We start from the raw sequence: 17,961 nt of genomic DNA, 5'->3' as shown, positions 1-17,961 counted from the left end.
TTTAGACTTTTTGATTATAATCCTTTCGCTTCAAGTATGTTTCTCTTTAAGGTTTTGTTTGCAAAACAAAACCTTATTTTAATATTTTAACCGATTTAACCGATTTTAATCGGTTCAATGTCTGTCAAACGCACTATTCTCAGAAACGGGTATACCGATTGACACGAAATTTAGTGAGGAGGTGGGAACTGTGAACCCCCAGACATGCAGTGAGTGATATTCCCCTACGTGGAGATTAAGGGGGTCATCCCGTGTGAAGGCCGTTTTTTTTGCCTTTTTTTTGAAAAATTATTTTGAAGGACTGGATAAAGATAGAAACGTAATTTTTTCACCATATGTTTATTGATATCTCTAGTATCTGTGATAAAATTTTCAGCTTGATTTCATAGCTAATTTTCGGAATAGGTGTTAATTTATGCACCCATCTCCAAAAAAAGGTGTTTTTCTGCTGCCACGCTGGAGGGCGCTGTGTTCATCTGAGGGAAAAAAACTAAACGGCATTTCAATGTGGACAATATTCCACGGTCCGCAAACTAGGATAATTAGAAAACATTAAAAAGTAAATTTTTGGTGGGCTTTTAAACTTAATTTTTTGGATTTTGGTGTTTTTTTACGGCTTTTTTTATGAATAAAAAAAAACTACCCATTCGATTGCAATTATCCTAGTTTGCGGACCGTAGAAATATGTACTAAAGAAGCTGTGAAAATTTCAAAGAATTTGGTTGGATAGATTTTGAGCTATGGTGGCAGCCGATTTTCAAGATGCAGTTTCGAGAAAAACGCATTTGAAAATTTAAATGTGATTATCAACAGTAAAATTTTAGCTCACCATTAATCTGCTATACCTGGTCTATAGAGAGCACCCTCCGTTTCTTCAAAAAAGTCTTGTAAGGTCGATTGTTGCTCTCTGGTGTCAATTGTGGCTCTTTTAGCGAGTTCAGTCGATCGTCGTTCGGACCGCCAAATTAGCGCTTCATTACGGCGGTCGGCATAAACCTGACATATGTGACCAACTTGACATCCCATTGTCACTAGGATTTTGAGAATGCCATCGAATCCTTCATTGAAAATAATTACAGCCAGAAAAGTGGCTATTTCTACGACCTTGGCCCCAGAATGAAGGTGTTTAGGAGCGAAAGTTCAGATCAATGCATTTAACGACTCATTGTTATTTTGGGTTTCTGCTCCTCAACATCTGTTCAAGAGATCATCTCGTGACAAATCTTCGTAGATTGGTTTGATGACTGTTTGAACTTCTTCAGTCAAAGGTGCCTTCTCGTGGTGAAAACTATTCAGTTCTCCTTTAGCTTCCGCTTTGCGCCATTTGCACCAACTGTCCTCGCCTGCTGGACAATTTTGATGCTGAGGATTTTCGTCTGTAGAACATTTATGGAAGAAAGTTTCACAAATTTCTTGCTTCATTCCTTCTATCGAATTTGCGTGCCGACGAATAGCCAGGCCAGGAAATGTAGTGAGGTCCTTATCAGTAAGTTTTCCAGCCCCTTTTCCACCAATGCCTTTGTGATTCTTCTTTGCATTTCTAAGCCGCGTTTCCATTCTTTCCTCGACATGTCCTACGTATTCCTTTTTTACTACTACGCATATTTTATTATTTGCAGAAATACCGGAGACAACTCCAGCAAAATCCAATATACAATATACAAAACTTGTCGCAATTGGAACATCCATGTTCATGCTAGCTAAAAGTTTCTTTGCTGATGTTAATGCGTCCTTTTTCTTCTCTGATAACTATCGATTCCCATGAAATACTCGTTTTTTAGTGCGAGCATGACGTTGAACGTTAAAGCGATCTCCCTTCGTACGATCCATTTAAAAAAATCACTGAACACACAAACAGCACAATACTTATAACAAAATATAACTGAGTATAACTTAAACGCCTTTCAGTGCTCACTCTAGACTGGATTATCCTTTTTATTCCAAACAGCAAATAAGTTTAGACAATTGATTGGTTTTCCATCTTTTTATATTTATACCTGCGTTCGAATTTATAAGGCTCAGGTAAAAAACTAACAGGTAAAAAAAGATTCGATGCTCTTTCTCATCGAGTACTCTAGCCGCGGCTGTAAACTCCTTATCTTAACACTGTAATTTCTGAAGGACTCGGAATATCGGAAAATCCCTTTGCCCACATATTCTCCACTATATATAGATACAATTCATGCAAAAAAAAAAAAAAAATCGATTTCTCCAACCCGACACACGGGATGACCCCCTTAAGGAGGGATCCTCATACATGCAAAAGGGAAGTGTAAAAATTTTTTCGCCGAATATAATCATGTTGGGTATAAAATGAAAGGTCTCGATTAGTACTTTTCGAAGCCGGTCTTAGTTTTGACATTTCTTAGAATGGCGGGGGTCTCAGAAAATACTCAACCACAAAGTCCGAAAAAAATCATGAAGCTGCTACTATATGGTGTCCAGGTCTCAAAATACTCTCCATATCTATATCTGCTCGAATTAAGTTAGTAATAGTATATATTATATGTTTGGGAAAGTTCGTCTTAGAGTAGTAAAGAATATAATATGAAGCATGTTCTCCCCAAGTTTGATTAAAATCATACTATTATTAACAAAGTTACAGTAGTTCAAAATTGACTTTACCATGAAAATTTACTGCAACTAAATATCAATATCAAACTAAAGTGAGTAGTCTGATATGCTAAATGCATATACATAACGGGCTACGTACAAATGGGATAGTTCTGCACTCAAATATACTCACAGAAGAAGCAAACAAAACCTTTCATTCCTGAAGCGCCGAGCTTCCGGTTTCCCGACTTGTTTATTATAAATTTCTTTTTCTTCTCATGATTACTATTATTTTAGATTACTGTCTACCATGATTTTATTATTATTTTATTTTTTGTTCCTGTTTTATTTTTTTGGGCATTCGTTTTAGTTTTGATCATATTTTTTAACTCTTGATATTCCCCGGAGTTTTGAATTGTTTAATTTTCTCTATTCCGGACCTCCTAAGAAAGCTTTGGGTCAGAAGGGAATCGTCCTCTTTCTCCCCACATTCACAGGTTTGGCCTGATCAGGCAGTAACCCCGGCAGTCAACAACTCATAGCGGAGTTATTGAAGTGTTGAAGACGTGCATTTATGGGGGTTCCTGCAAAATTTTCAGAACGTAATAATCAATGGCGCAACATCCAGAAATACATACAAAAGATGCATATCCCCCTGGCACTTGTAATCTGCGATCTTCTGTTGCAACAGCTTGCTCAGTTACTCTAACCACAATTATTAACTTTATTTGAGCACGTATCCGCCTAGAACGCAGTTTTGGATTGCTCCTGAGTATGCGCCATGTTTTAATTTAAGTCCAGTCAAATTCGAAATTAGGAAGTTTTGTAAAAAGTATATATATGGTCATATTTGAAGAAAGAGAAAGTACACTGTTTCCTTTTTCCATTTCGATACTGAATTATCATTTGCTATAACCGTGAGATTTTACAGTTTTCTTGTATTAGTAAAATTTTGTAACAAAAAGGTCAGCCGCCTTCTCGAAATATGAGTGAACAGACAGAGTGCAACAAATCCATGCAAAAAATTCGCAATTTTGACCTATTTCTTCACTAACAATTGTAGAATTTTAACCAAACTATCTAGTGTCGTGAAAAATTATGTAATTCTAAGAGGAACTTAAGAGGGGGTTCCCAATAATTTTTGTAATATACTGATAAACTGTTGTTAACTTGGTTTTTTCAGAATTTCCCCATGGGTGGCTTCTGAGGATGGATCGGATATCAAATCTGCTTTTCTTATGCCCCATTTTTCGCCCAATCCAATAAGTTCCACATTTTCTTTCCATGTTTGGGAAGTCCCCCATAATTTTAAGTAAAATTAGATCACAAAGGGCATATATGGGGGCAACTGTTTGTGAATAAATTGCTAATGACAAACGGTAGATAGGCAAACCTTCTTTTAAACAAAATCCTTAAAATAAATAATACATGAACGCGTTGTTTGGAAGTTAAAGATACGTGATAAAATAGACGGAAATAAGTGTAAATGCCAGAATTGTTCGACGTACTTTCCAAAAGAATGGTCTTGAAAGCTAGAACTTCTAGAAGACCTCCACTTATGAAGAAGGTACATCAAAAAACAAAAAAAAACATTGAGTACAATCAACTATACTACTTTCCCGAAGACCACACTGGAGCTCAAAACAATGGCAAAATATTCTGTGGTGAGAAGAGACAGAAATAAACTTTTTCGCAGTGGGCGGGAATCAAGTTGATCTCGCAGTCGAAATTTCGAAGTGCTAACAAACATGAAGGAATTGTGGGGAAGTGTACTGAGGTCGTGAAAAGCAGTACCACTCACGAAGTGTCAGAATTTGGTCAAATCTATGTCGCGTCGAATCGAACCAGTTTGATTTAAAAGAAAATATTACTAATTTAATAATAATCCAATCATTTTAATTGTTACTATTTTATCGGCTAAGCTATCAACACCAAATTAAGTAAAGATTTCTGATGCTAGAAGTGAAGGAAATTTTTATGGGATATTCACCTTCTCATTACGATCATTAAATTAACATAAATTTCGCCCTTCAATTGGGTTGACACTGAGAGCCAGAACCCTGAAGTAAATAAAAAAGGTCCAAGCGTAGATATTATCCTGACCGTAATTGTAGAAGTTAAAAATATACATTTAATTAATATAAGCAATGACATAATTAGTGACAATAAAATATTTTCGTTTCATTATACTTTCAATTTAGATTTTAATTTAATTTCAATTAGATTTTCAGGAGGAGTCGCCGACACATATCTCACGTAATCCATATAGAAATTGCAAATGGAAAACTATTGCACAAGATGAGATGAAATAAGAAAACATTTGGCTGGGCGAGAAGAATCAATGCCGAAAAAGTTGAAACTCATAGTCTTGGCTAGAAAATTTTCCTGTAAGGAATGTTGACCCCATGCAAGTGATTGATCGAATCATACTTATATTTTGGAGTTTTCTTTTTGTTTTTGGTGCTTTTTCTGATGTGAGGCGAATCATGAAACAGCATTATTCTAAATTACGTTCTTTCATTTAAAGTGAGATGTTGCACCGTAGGAAAAAGTATGCGAGGGAATAGTTATTGCTGTTTGTGGCATGTTCACAATCTGCATTATTTCAAAGATCTTCCAATTGTCTACGACAATCATTTCAGAGTGTGGAAAGGAATTAAACTGAAGTGATTTGCTGAAGAATTGATGTCTTGAGAATGATAAACTCTGAGCAAAAATTTTGATCTACATAGCTAGAAATATTAAATGCGATAGTGACAATAAAAGTGAAATTGTGAAAAAACAAACCAAACAGAAGTCAGCAGGTACCAATTCACAGCTACATAATATAATTATTCAAAGCTCGCAACGTTTTCCTTTCCATTATATTTCTTTCAATTCACGCGAACCTTTACTGTGCCCGTTCCCACAACTTTAGATGCAAAAATATTCACCGAGAAATGAGTCATATATGCAACCATTATTTCGCTACTTTCATTTGTATCCTTGAAATTTTACTACTTAATACTATTTACGACTCCAAATTGAACACATTCAGGAAAATACTGATCTTAACATTTTCACTAGAAGCAATTAATTTACATGTGTTATAAAACATTTGCAACAAGCACCAACTCAATGTACGTTCAACATTCGAAAGGAAAAAAGTATCTTTTCTCAAAAACCGAATACCCCCGGACGGAATTTCCTGTATAAAATTGTCTTTCGAAAACTGGTGCGGGGCTATTTGGACATTTGACTATTTTTTTGCTCCCATTTTTATTTTAAATATTCAATTCGGTTTTTTCATCGTGTAACCGACATTGTCTTCCGAATCACATTTATCCATTCGCTTTTTGGTTTTGTTTTACTCTCAAGAAGTATTCACGTTGGTATAAGAAAAAGCGAAGGCAGCAGCCACTCTTTCGTATAATTTGCATAAACAATTTCGAAGTATACATTTCACCTGATCGTCCCAACCGTCGCGCCGTACCAATCGACATCAACAAAAGTACAGGCAACAACAACATCAACAGTAGTAGTAGCAACTAATAAAATAAAATATTTTCTCACGATCAACAAAACTTACTTGCAGTATAATTTTTCGCTCGTTCGTACGCATGATCCGCCATTTTTACAGGGTGACGGTGAACAAGATGATATTGAACCTGTTTATTGGAAGAAATAGAGAATCAGAATGAGAACTAGAATAATCGTCCAAATGACAGACTAAAACAAAGGAAAAGTTATGCATATGATAAAAATTTAATAAGTGATATTGAAAGATAAATTAATAATAATCAGGCGGATAATAACATCGTGCGAGATTTTACATTAAAATTAATAAATTCATCTACTCAGTCATGGGAAATTAATAAAATCATTTGAAAACGGCAGCGTGAAGTTGATTTACAAATAGAGTTTACTAGCTGGAAAATTGATTACAATGATACGCTTAATAAACACTTAGTTAGTGTCGTGACGAGCAAGACTCAATTACTCGTGTAAGTTACTTAAACTGTTCTGTGGAGCGTAAAGTTGGTGCTGGTATGAGATTTTTTTGAAATTACCAGTTAGCAAGAGAAAAACAAGAAATAAATAATAAAGGAATGTAAATATTTTTGAATGTTTTTTTCTTATGTGAGTTTTTATTGAGATATTATCAAATAACAGAAAGAATCGAATATGAATGCTTTTCAACAAAAAGTCGAGACCCTGAATTCAAACTTATCATGGCATAATAGCTCCCCCGAAGATGATACCAGGTCCGGTTGAGAAAGAGCCTCGATAGTCATGTAATATCCAGGCATCTCTAGGAATAGATGGTTAATTGATTAATAATCTATCTGAGATAGTGACTTTTCCTTTTGGGGTGGGTCATCCCGTGTGTCAGATCCGAGGAATCCATTTTTTGTTGTGGCATCCATTGTATCTAGATATAGTGTAGAATATATGGGCAAAGTGATTTTTTGACATTCGGAGTCGTTCGGAAATTACAATGTTAAACAGGTAAAATGTCAAATGCCAGGTTTATGTCGATCACGATAACAAAGCGCATATTTATCGGTCCAAATGACGTTCGAATGACTTCACTAAAATCATAAGAATTGAAGCCAAGGCTTTACATGTGTTTTTTCAAGAAACCTAAGGTTTATGGATTAGGTATAGCAGATTAACGGTCAGCTAAGATTTTAATGGGTGAAAACCGTACTTTACTTTTTAAATGTGTTTTTCTTGAAACTGCATGTTGAAAACTGCCACCATAGCCCAAAATCTATTTAACGAAATTCTTTGAAATTTTCAGGACTTATTTAGAACATATTTCTACGGTCTGCAAACTAGGATAATTGCGATTCATTCAGTAATTTTTTTTTATCCATTAAAGAAGCTTTGAAAAACACCAAAATTAAAAAAAAAAAGCTTAACAGGCGCCAAAAATATAGCTTTCAATATTTTTTAATAATCCTAGTTTGCGGGCAGTGGTTAAGTCTGCACATTACAATGCCATTTACATTTTTTCTTTAAGATGATTGCAGCGTCCTCTAGCGTGGCAGCAGAAAAACACCTTTTTTGGAGATGGGTGTATAAATTGCTCTGTATTTCAATAACGCACGATTTTATCGTGCTAGAAAAATTACTACGCATACTTAAGACATTAATAAATATATGGTGATTCGTATTTGTACCTTTATCCAGTTCGTCACAAAAAAAAAAAAAAATTCTAAAAAAAGCGAAAAAAAAAAACGACCTTCACACGGAATGACCCCCTCAAGTTGAGAAACGTTATCTAACATAATCATCTTTGGCGCAACAATCTATATTGGCTCAGTACCTTGAAGTGTGTTAGAGCACTTCATACAAGACCGTAACGGCGCATTACAGTACACTGTAGGGGGCAAGGCGGTCAGTATTGCGCTCGCCCGAGATTATTACCCTGATTTTACTCAGGTACTCATTCACAGTTGAGTCGACTCGTATCTGACATCCAGTCACGATAACAAATCCCTCTGTCACCAGTGATATTTGAATCACGACTTTTCGCTACGACAACCTAGCGATCTAGCCACTAGACCCATTCGAAACATTATCAATGCCTAAAATAAAGACGCATACGCAGATGCGAATTGGTTTTTGGAATGTTCGAACGCTCCTCAACAACAGTATCGTGTGTCCTAAAATGCTCGCTTTACAAACTGCATATTCTAGATGTTGAAAATGCTCCTTCTTCAACCTTGTCCCGTTCACAAGCAGGATCGGCTTGTCGTGATCAGTTTCGCCATTTGCTTCTATCATATGCCTGAGGCTTTCAAATCCCCATCCACCGTATCAAGCCGCCATTTTGGCCGCTTACTACCAACTTCGATGTTCAGACCAATCTTGGCAACTGAATTCTCGTTGGCGCGAATTGCGTGACCATACGATCGAAGACGCCTTTTCGCAATCGGTGCAACCCCATATTGATTGCAGATACATTCATTTCAGATGTGATCAAAGCGTGCCACGCTACTGCACCAACGCAACATCTTCGTCTCCATTACCGGAAGACTCCGTTCATTGTCTTTTATAGTCGGCCAACACTTAGAACCATAAAGAGCGACAGGACGGACGACATTGTGGTAAATTTTAGACTTGAGAAGTTCGTTGATACCTCGATCACAAAGAACATCAGTTATGGAACACCACTTCATCCAGGTTGCGTTAATGCGACACTATGCTATTGTACTCCGGAAACTTTGAAGAAACCAAGTGTGAACCTGATGTCGGATGCGACGTGAAACAGGCTCTCATTACCTGGGTTCCTTTTTCGAGCAGGATCCTTGTGGTGAATTCCCTATCCGAAATGGGGAACATCTCAAAGTACGATACTATCCACCAACGGACTTTCTTTTCGAGCGCTATTTAGGTTCCTTACTACGTCCCGATTCTCAACCTTATAACATCCGGTGAAATCACACCTCTTGTAACATGTGGATGCGGATTGCTTCTGTAAACAACAGACTCAATCGAAGTAGTCTTGACAATCTCCCTGTGCAATTGCTCATTGTAGCTTCCGTAGTTTCTCCAGAATTGCTACTTCCACCTATCTAGATATCTTGGGAATTGAAGATTTTTCTCGGATAATAGAAGAAGAGGATGATTGTTAAGATTCCTAATCCATTTTGAGTGTGACAAATGGAGAGCGTATTTACGCAAATACGCCGAAGAATTTTTGGCCGTCTAGTTGTGGATAAAATCCGGCTCAATAGATTGCAGTGAGCGGGTCATTAATCCGTATGGTTGAAGGTGATCCAGCCCAGAAAGTCTATAAGAGCAAAATCTATTGTGGAAAAAGTGTGGCAGACTGCCTCAGATGGAACGACGGTGTAGGCCACGACGTTAGACAACCGGAAGTCTGGAGTCCTTATTAAAGCAGGCATAAACCGGATACCGGTTGTTGCATTGAGTAGTCTATGTCCGCACGTTTAAATATCCTTTCAAGGATAGTGTTGAATAGGACGTGTTCAGTTGTTTCAGATTTCTAATGGCAGAGTTTTATGTCTGGGATGTAAAATCTTCCTTGTTTTTTCTTCAATTTTTAACTTTTATTCACTCCTACCTCTTCCTCCATCTTTGGATGCACTGTCGTGCATAAAAATAGTGACAAGTTCATCTATCTCAAGTAATTAAAATGAAATATAAAATCGTCTTGCATCACTTTATGATTCTAGATACCCTTTATAGTACCTTCAACGAAATATACTGGATGAAGGACCATATCATTAGAAGTTCTAGATGCTTTATGGTTTTAACGACACAATCTGAACAATAGTGCTCTGACAGCCTCCGTTAAACGAATTGATAAATTATTTATTGGTGCTAATTACTTGTTTCCAATCTACTATGGTATAATTCTGACAAGCTTTTGCACTGCTTTTAGTATTTTCGCCGACATCTTAGCCTTTTTGATTGAACCCGTTCACTTAAGGTTGGCTGCATATAATCGCAGCCTTAAAGTCTTTCGTGATACCGGTATTCGGTCCGCCCTAAGATCTTGATGAAAACCGTGTTTCGCATGCCTTTTCGGTAATTCCCATTTTTTTGAAGCTGTAAGTGTAAATTTCTGAGAAATGAGGGAAAATATCAGTGGTCCTGATTCAATGAGCAGCATCTGTAGGACCAACTGTAAAACCCGGATAAATACATTTCTTCTTTGTTTTCCTTCCACTTTATTTATATGTAGCTGCAATGTTTGGGCATGAATTTGTTCAAAGTTTTGATTAATCTGTAGAATACTATTCTATTAATTTTTTTTTTTGGAAACTTGCGCTGTTGTTGCTCATAAGTTTTCTACAGGGTTCAGATCTGAATTATTTCCAAAACGGCACCTGTAAATAAGAATCGTATTGCCGAGAAAATAAATAAAAAATTTTACTCAGGGGGTACTTCGACTATGTCCAAATGGACTCTATTGCAAGTAGCCTTAATGATTCTTTCCTATTTTCCTTCAATGTTATGTTTCCCCACATCATTACTGTGGGGAATGGGGTACAATTTTTACAATACTTTTCCCCCATAAGAGGATTTGTCTCTAATCCCGCAGTATTCAACGCGGTCTGTCCGGACAGCTGAGTGGTTAGAGTACAATGCTGTTTCACGGAAGGTCGCGGTTCAAACCTTACTGATGGCAGAGGAATTTGTATCGTGATTTGACGTCGGATACCAGTCGACTCAGCTGTGAATGAGTACCGTAGTCAAATCAGAGTAATAATCTCGGGCGAGCGCAATGCTTACCCCATTGTCTCCTACAGAGTTACTGTAGTGAACCGTTACGGTCTTGAATGAAGTGCTCTTACACACTTCAAGGCCCTGATCCAATATGGATTGTTGCGCCAACGATTATTATTATTATTCAATGCGTACTGATTTTCTTCACATAAGCTAGTTTGCGGGCTCTATTATCCAATTTATTCAGTTCTTACACTAATCGATGTCATTCTGTTACAAATAATTCTAACCGTAATACAGTGGAAATTGGGAATCTCAGCAGTAACTCTGTAATCCTTAAAACTTGTGTCTTCCGCTCCAGATTGTAACATACTTTTTTAAGTTTCGAATATTTACCTCTGAATACTCTATGCTTCCCCCTGTTTCTCTAACATTGTACACCTCATTTCATAAAGCAAGAATGCAGATCGTCTCTTCCAGTTATAATTATAGTATCGACCTTCATTTAAAATTACCAGCCAAAGTGGTATTAAACTAAACCTAAACATGACAAACCCTTTTAACTCGCACTTTTGAATTGAAATTTCAAAATCGATGGCATCGGGAAGGAATCATAAACAATTGCAAGTGCGAAAATTTTATTGTTGGACATTGTATCTGCATAAATCCCAATAATAAGTCTTTTAACCTTTCAAGGTATGGCATAAAATAAAACTTTATTAAAACCAGTTTTCTGTTTGTCACTTGAACTTTCCTCAAAAACAGCTGCAGATATTGACTGAAAATTAGGTGGACATATGAGAACTGGGATTCCAACGCATATACTGAATGGCATAATTTTGTATCGAGGTTAATGAGGGAATGCTCCTACAAGCCAAGAAGGGTTATAAGTTGTTTTTCTGCAAGTATAGCCGAATCAGAATTAGTACTTTACGAAACACGATTAGAAGGTCAAGAAATTCAAACATGAAATGTTACATCTGCAACTGGTCAATGATATTGAGCGTCCTAGGGAGTATTTAGTTCTTAGATTGGAAACATTTGATTTATCTTCTTAGTTCACTGTAAAACCGATCCGAAACGGAGGTCTATAGAGAATGATTAGTTTTTAGATGGTAGATATAAAGTCACTTCTCTTCTTAGTTCACTGTAAAACAGATTCGTTACGTACAAATTTTCAAGAAAATTCTACTAATATTAACAAAGTTAGAAAAAGATGTAACTGGATCTTTTTATACGTTTTTACGCTTGTCCTTCTACTGATCTTGCACAGTATTAAGTGTGATTGTAATAAGATTGATGCATAGTTTCATTGAACATGAAATAAAAGAAAAAGAAAAGAAATGATTATGATTGCTTTGCGTTATCCATTTCCCCAAAAAAACTGTCTTTAGAGCAAAATATTGCATTATTTTCTTTGCCCTTTTGGGTTATATATTAGCGTTGATCTCACGACAATTGACTACTAGCCGTCAACTAAATCGTCACGTTTCAGACCACGTTTTGATAGTTCCTGACTTAATCAAATAAACTGAATCAAATCAGTACTTTATAGAAGCTGAAGCGCATGCAGACCTTCTATGTAGTTATTAAAACTTAAATGAATAATTGAATGTGTAAATTATCAGGCGCAAATAGGCTGACATTGTTGTCAAAGATATCAAAGTGAATGCGAGTAACAAGCTTCAGATTAAGCAGGAATATTTAGTGAAGCCCACACGGGCCGCATATTTTGTTAAAGAACGTTTTAATTACAGATATCCATCTTTTAATATTTCAATGTTGTAACCAACCATTAATATTGTATGAGTGGTCTTGTAACAGTTCAGGCTACCATTAATTTTGACTCTACACAAACCTTAATGTTCCTCAGACGAACAAAGTACGTAGCTTTTTATTAAAATCCAATTTACACTACCTTTTTGACGTGTAGCACAAATGAATTTGTGTTAATGACAATTTCATATCACATCCATGTCTTCTTACAAAACCATCTTAACGGTTTCATAGAAATGGGAGAGAAAAATATATTCGCCTTTCCAACATTCATGACTGTTTTTCTTATTCGGACTTTCGTTTGAGTCCCTCTGATGTACCGAGAGTCTTTACAAGCACATATGTGTGCGGTCATATGTAATGAAACATGAATTGCCTACAACAAAAGGCGAAGAGGTATCACGTCCATTTTTGAAGGGCTCTCAGCGTTAGAGGTAGAGTGTATGGACTCACGTCGTTGTCGTAGGAAGAAAGTGTCTGATCATGCAATTAAAAGTCACTTGTTATATGAAATTTGAAATAGAAGCGCCAATTCAATTCAATTGACCCCAATCAAATGTTGGATATTACCCTGGATTGTTGCTTGGTTGTTTTCACTGAATTCACGATATTTTTAGTAATGGGGTAGGAGAGAAGGTTTGTTTAATTTGAAATTTGATGGAGGAGGACGCTTGATAGTACTTGAAAGATTTCAGATGGACGTGAAAAGTAGTTAGGACAATCACTTTCTATTATCTAATTTCGTTTAAAATGTTTATTGTTTCCAGTAAGTGTTTGAAGGCTCTAAAGTTCTTTGAAACATTTGGAGAAAAGTCAAGCCTTCTTCTCAACTGATCAAATTTTGCGTTATTTGGGAGGATTTAAAGATTGCGATGGATATTTGTACATTGGTGACGTCTTAGATTTAATATAAACCTACACCTCATCATTATCAACGGCGCAAAAACCGGTATCCGATCTAGGCCTGCCTTACCAAAGAACTTCAAACATCCCGATTCCCGCCGATCTTCACGCCATCGGTTCACCTGAGGCAGAGTTTGCCATCACTTTTTTTCTAACATAGTTATTGCCCTTATAGACTTTCCGGGTTGGATCATCTTCACCCACACAGATTAAGTGATATGCCCACCGCAACCCATTGAGGCGGATTTTATCCACAACCAGACGGCCGTGAAGTCACTCATAAATTCCATCGTTATATAGGCTACGGAAAATCTATACCAACTCAGCTTCTTTTGAAAAAATATGGCTCAAACTGCCGTAGATCCATCCATTATATATGGCGCTATTTACGCTTTGATGGAGTATAGTGCGTCATCGTTCGCGGTTACTCGAAATACGATTCAATTCCCCCCACGATTTACTGAGACGCCTGCACTCCTTCTCTACTGTTCTGCGCCAAGTGCTCTTGGGGCAACCCATCCGCCAGTCATCTAGAGTGGATTCCACTGCATGGCATAGTCAGCCACAGCCAGACACTTCCGTCTTCCGATCACAACACCCTCCTCTATTCAATGATGAAAAGAATTTCTAGAAATACTGGCAATCTAAACCTTTTAATTAAATTATAATTTTCTTACTGTCGCATCTACCGAGATTCAGGGATTGCCCGGTTACGTTGTAATTTGCTATCAAGGACTATGGTCCATGGTAAATTACAGTACGTCAACTGAACCACCATAAAGTAAAAGCAGGAATTACTGTAAAATTCTAAGCCCAGTTAAAAGAGAATTAACATAATGAACCTTAAGAAATTAGTGTGGTGAAAATCGAAAAGCAATTAATAATGAAAATGGCCAACTTAAATTGCCATAGTCAAACCCAGTTAATATCAATCTAAAACCATTTTTTCCCAAGATCGAAATTAATGCGTTATGAAAAAGTGAACACATTATTCATCAGTATTCATGGTGCCTCCAGTGTAGAAAGTAAGGAAATCAAATTAGAGACGCCGTTTCCGTCTTTGGTTGAAATTGGTTATTAATGTATATATCGGGAACAGCTTGTTTTCTTCCTCAGTCTTAGGTGTCCACCGTAGATAAAGGCAAGGGAAAAAGTTGTTCCTGAAATATTGATATATGGGTTAATGAAAATTTTACTTGCAACGGGAACAGCGTCTCGAATTTCATTTTTTTAGTGAATATACATATGTTGAATCAAAGTATACATAGGACGTCACTGATACGTTTATCAATATAGATAAATTGAGGAACCTTGAGTTAAATACAATTAGGAGTATGAAGGTCCTGGGGTTTAACATGAGCACCTGCTATGTAGGTATAATTCTCCGGTTCTCTTTGGAGACCACAATCCGCCGTGACTGGCATACCGCAACTAAGGGGTACTGCGCCTGCGTCCACGAGAAACTCCGCCCGCGATATGGATACAACTATAGCCACAATGAAACTCCCACAAGGGAGCTAACCGCAAAAGTTGCATATGCTCTCAGAGGGCCATCCCGGTTCCCACGGTACCAGATAACCTCCATTGAGGCTTCGTCTCAACAGTCACTTCACACGTCCTTTATGGTGATTCGTCCATCATACTGCAGATGAAGAAAATGGTGTCCTCATGCTGTTATGAATATGAACAAGTCGGGAAACCACAAGCTCGGCGTATCAGATATGAAAGGTTTTGTTTGCTTCTTCTGTTAGTATATTTGAGTGCAAAACTATCTCATTTGCATTCAGCATGTCAGACTACTCACTTTAGGGTGATATAGATATTTAGTTGCAGTAAATTTACACGATAAAGTTAACTTTGAGCTACTGTAACTTTGTTAGTAATACTATGATTTTGATCAAACTTGGGATTAATATGCTTCATATTATATTCTATACTATTACAAATTTTTATAACTCCAGGACAAACTTAAGGGGGGTTTTTACTCAATTTTCCCAAAAATATGGTAATATACTATTAGTATAATAACTTAATGTGGGCAGATATCGTTATGAAGAGTATTTTGAGGCCTGGACAACATATAGAAGCAGCTCCATGATTTTTTTCAGATTTTTCGGTTGGGTAGTTTCTGAGAATGAGTCCCTTAAAAAATCATAACTTTCCGCTCCTCCAACTCTCCGCCTTTCTAACAAATGTCAAAACTAAGACTGGCATCGAAAAACATAATTCAAGACCTTTCATTTGATACCCAACATGACTATGTATGGAAATCCTCTTAATCTCAATGTAGAAGGATATCACTTCCTACATGTCTGGGCGTTCACAGTTTCCGCCTTCTCGCCAAATTTCGTGCCAATCGGTGCAGCCGTTTCTGAGAAAAGTGCGTGTGACAGACAGACAGACATTGAACCGATTTTAATAAGGTTTTGTTTTGCAAACATGAGTCTATGATTTGGAAGATAAGAAGGCTAAGTAGACAAATATAAGGGCATTTATTTGCCAAATGAGCATCAATAATTAACAGTTAAAACTAAACGTGTATATTAGCCTTTATTTAAGGAGCATCAGTAAGGGAATATGGAGCAAGGGAAATCAAAGAATACGAGACAATTGCTTATGAAAAGATTACATGTACTCAATATTTTTCCTTATGAAGCGAGATTTAAAAATATTGACAGAAGTTTTGAAAAAGAATGGTGAATGAATTTGTGGTGAAAGATTTGAAGACATATATTTTCAGGTGAAGAACAGTTTTACCACAAAAGGATGTAGCCTAAGGAGAAAGACGATGAAAAATGAATGTATGAAAGAATACCAAAGAATGAGCAACATTGTGGCATTGGGTTATGATACCATACTTTCACATATTTAACTGCACCATTAAAACTAAAAATAGTGATGCTGCTGCCCAAACTGAAATAGTGAAACTATTTTCATGCCCATCTGTTTTCTCGCTTGATATTATGGACAGAAAACCTCAACCACTTTTGTCAACATGTCATTCTTTTTGAGTACTTGATTCAGATCCACTTGGTGTTTGTAGAAAAGTAATAAGGACTCACAGACCATCTACCAATTGGGTGAATATATTTTTATAAGAGAATATGCTATATCCAAATATCCTTCCGAATAAAATAATTTTTCGAAACATTAATATTCTTTTTTTGCAGTTTTTTCCTGGGAAGAAGAATTTAAAATAGTGTAAGAAGAACAGATTATCATGAAACTAAATGATGAATTGCAATCTTTTGATAAAGCCCTAACAATTTAAAGGTGAAGTTAGGATATCGTGATAAAGACTATTAGGAACTATATTTTTCATCGATCTCTCACATTTAATGATTTTCAACATTTTATTACGTTAGGGCAAATAATCCTTTTCTTTAGCATGTGTCGTATTCAGTAACAGGTTCGGCTCGACTCGATTGATGACCTCATTTCGAATGCGACCATGTTGTTGTGTTACTCCACCGATCCAATGCAACATCTTTGCCTTCATTAAAGCGAGGTAACGTTCATTATCCTTGATATTCGGTCAGCACTCAGAACCATGGAGAACGACAAGGCATACGACACTCCGGTAAATTTTGGATTTGAATCTTTCGTTGATGTGTCGATCATACACAACTGTGGAACGCCACTTAATGCGAATTGCCCTGATGAGTGAAACAATATTGATCCGAGATAATTAAAGGATTATTCTATCGTTAAAATTTTTTTTTCGTATTTTTGAATTCTATAAATGAAGGCCGAGGAGGCACCAAAGATGGCTAACATCCAAGTCGCCCTGTTTCTATTTCAACTCCGCAAAAAACAATGGAATTGTCCGCGAAAATTGTCGTATAAACATTCGGATGATTGCTGAGACTGTTAATGCCGATCAATACTCTTTAAAAAAATCCAATATGATTGCGCTGTCTGTGAAGCGTTATTTAGCCATTGGTGTTCAAACACGCGTTTTACTCGTCCGATTTATCATCTTGTAACTTTCCCTGTTTTCGAAGATCAACGAAAGTGTGGGTAATCTCCACGGTAATGGTATCTTTAGTAAATGATCTAAAGTAACTCAAAACATGACCGTAATCCCATTCTACTAACTCATAGCACTTTATTCATCTAGACAGTAGTCTACTTCCTTCAACACGTATTCGTCATTAAAACCACCATAATTTACCATAATTTCAGTCAAAAAAATTTACATCTTGCGAGGTGTGGAGATTTTGCAGCAGCTCAATCATATCGAAGGTCATCTCCATTATTAGCAACTGTGAGTTACATCAATCAAGTCAGTCAGTCAGTCATTCATTCAGTCTATCCAAAATGACACAATATCAAGCACCATATTCTTTGAAACGAGACCAAACCAGTGTAAATACATGGCCATCTTGTTTCTTGCCACCTCACAATCTAGTGCCTCATTTTGCAAACATTTTTCCAATTAATTTAATTTAAACTGCCCTCCCATCGACCAATTACACATTACTTTCAATGCAAATGTAAATTAACTGGAAAATTTGCATTGTACGAGTTTACCCATTCCGTCAA

At 36.6% G+C, this 17,961-nt stretch overlaps 1 protein-coding gene across 1 annotated transcript in view; it reads right to left on the bottom strand.

The window, feature by feature from the left end:
- LOC119656529 (neurogenic locus Notch protein) overlaps positions 1 to 17,961 on the bottom strand; it is a 122,293-nt gene that overhangs the window by 66,785 nt on the left and 37,547 nt on the right. The window contains exon 2 of the mRNA XM_038062874.1: positions 6,122 to 6,200. Within this exon, the coding sequence (XP_037918802.1) occupies positions 6,122 to 6,200 (79 nt within the window). The remainder of the gene's footprint in view (positions 1 to 6,121; positions 6,201 to 17,961) is intronic.

This window comes from Hermetia illucens, chromosome 5, assembly GCF_905115235.1.
Source record: "Hermetia illucens chromosome 5, iHerIll2.2.curated.20191125, whole genome shotgun sequence".
NCBI lineage: Eukaryota > Metazoa > Arthropoda > Insecta > Diptera > Stratiomyidae > Hermetia > Hermetia illucens.
Note: the sequence above shows the minus strand (reverse complement) of the source record. Positions and strands in the feature narration are given on the sequence as shown.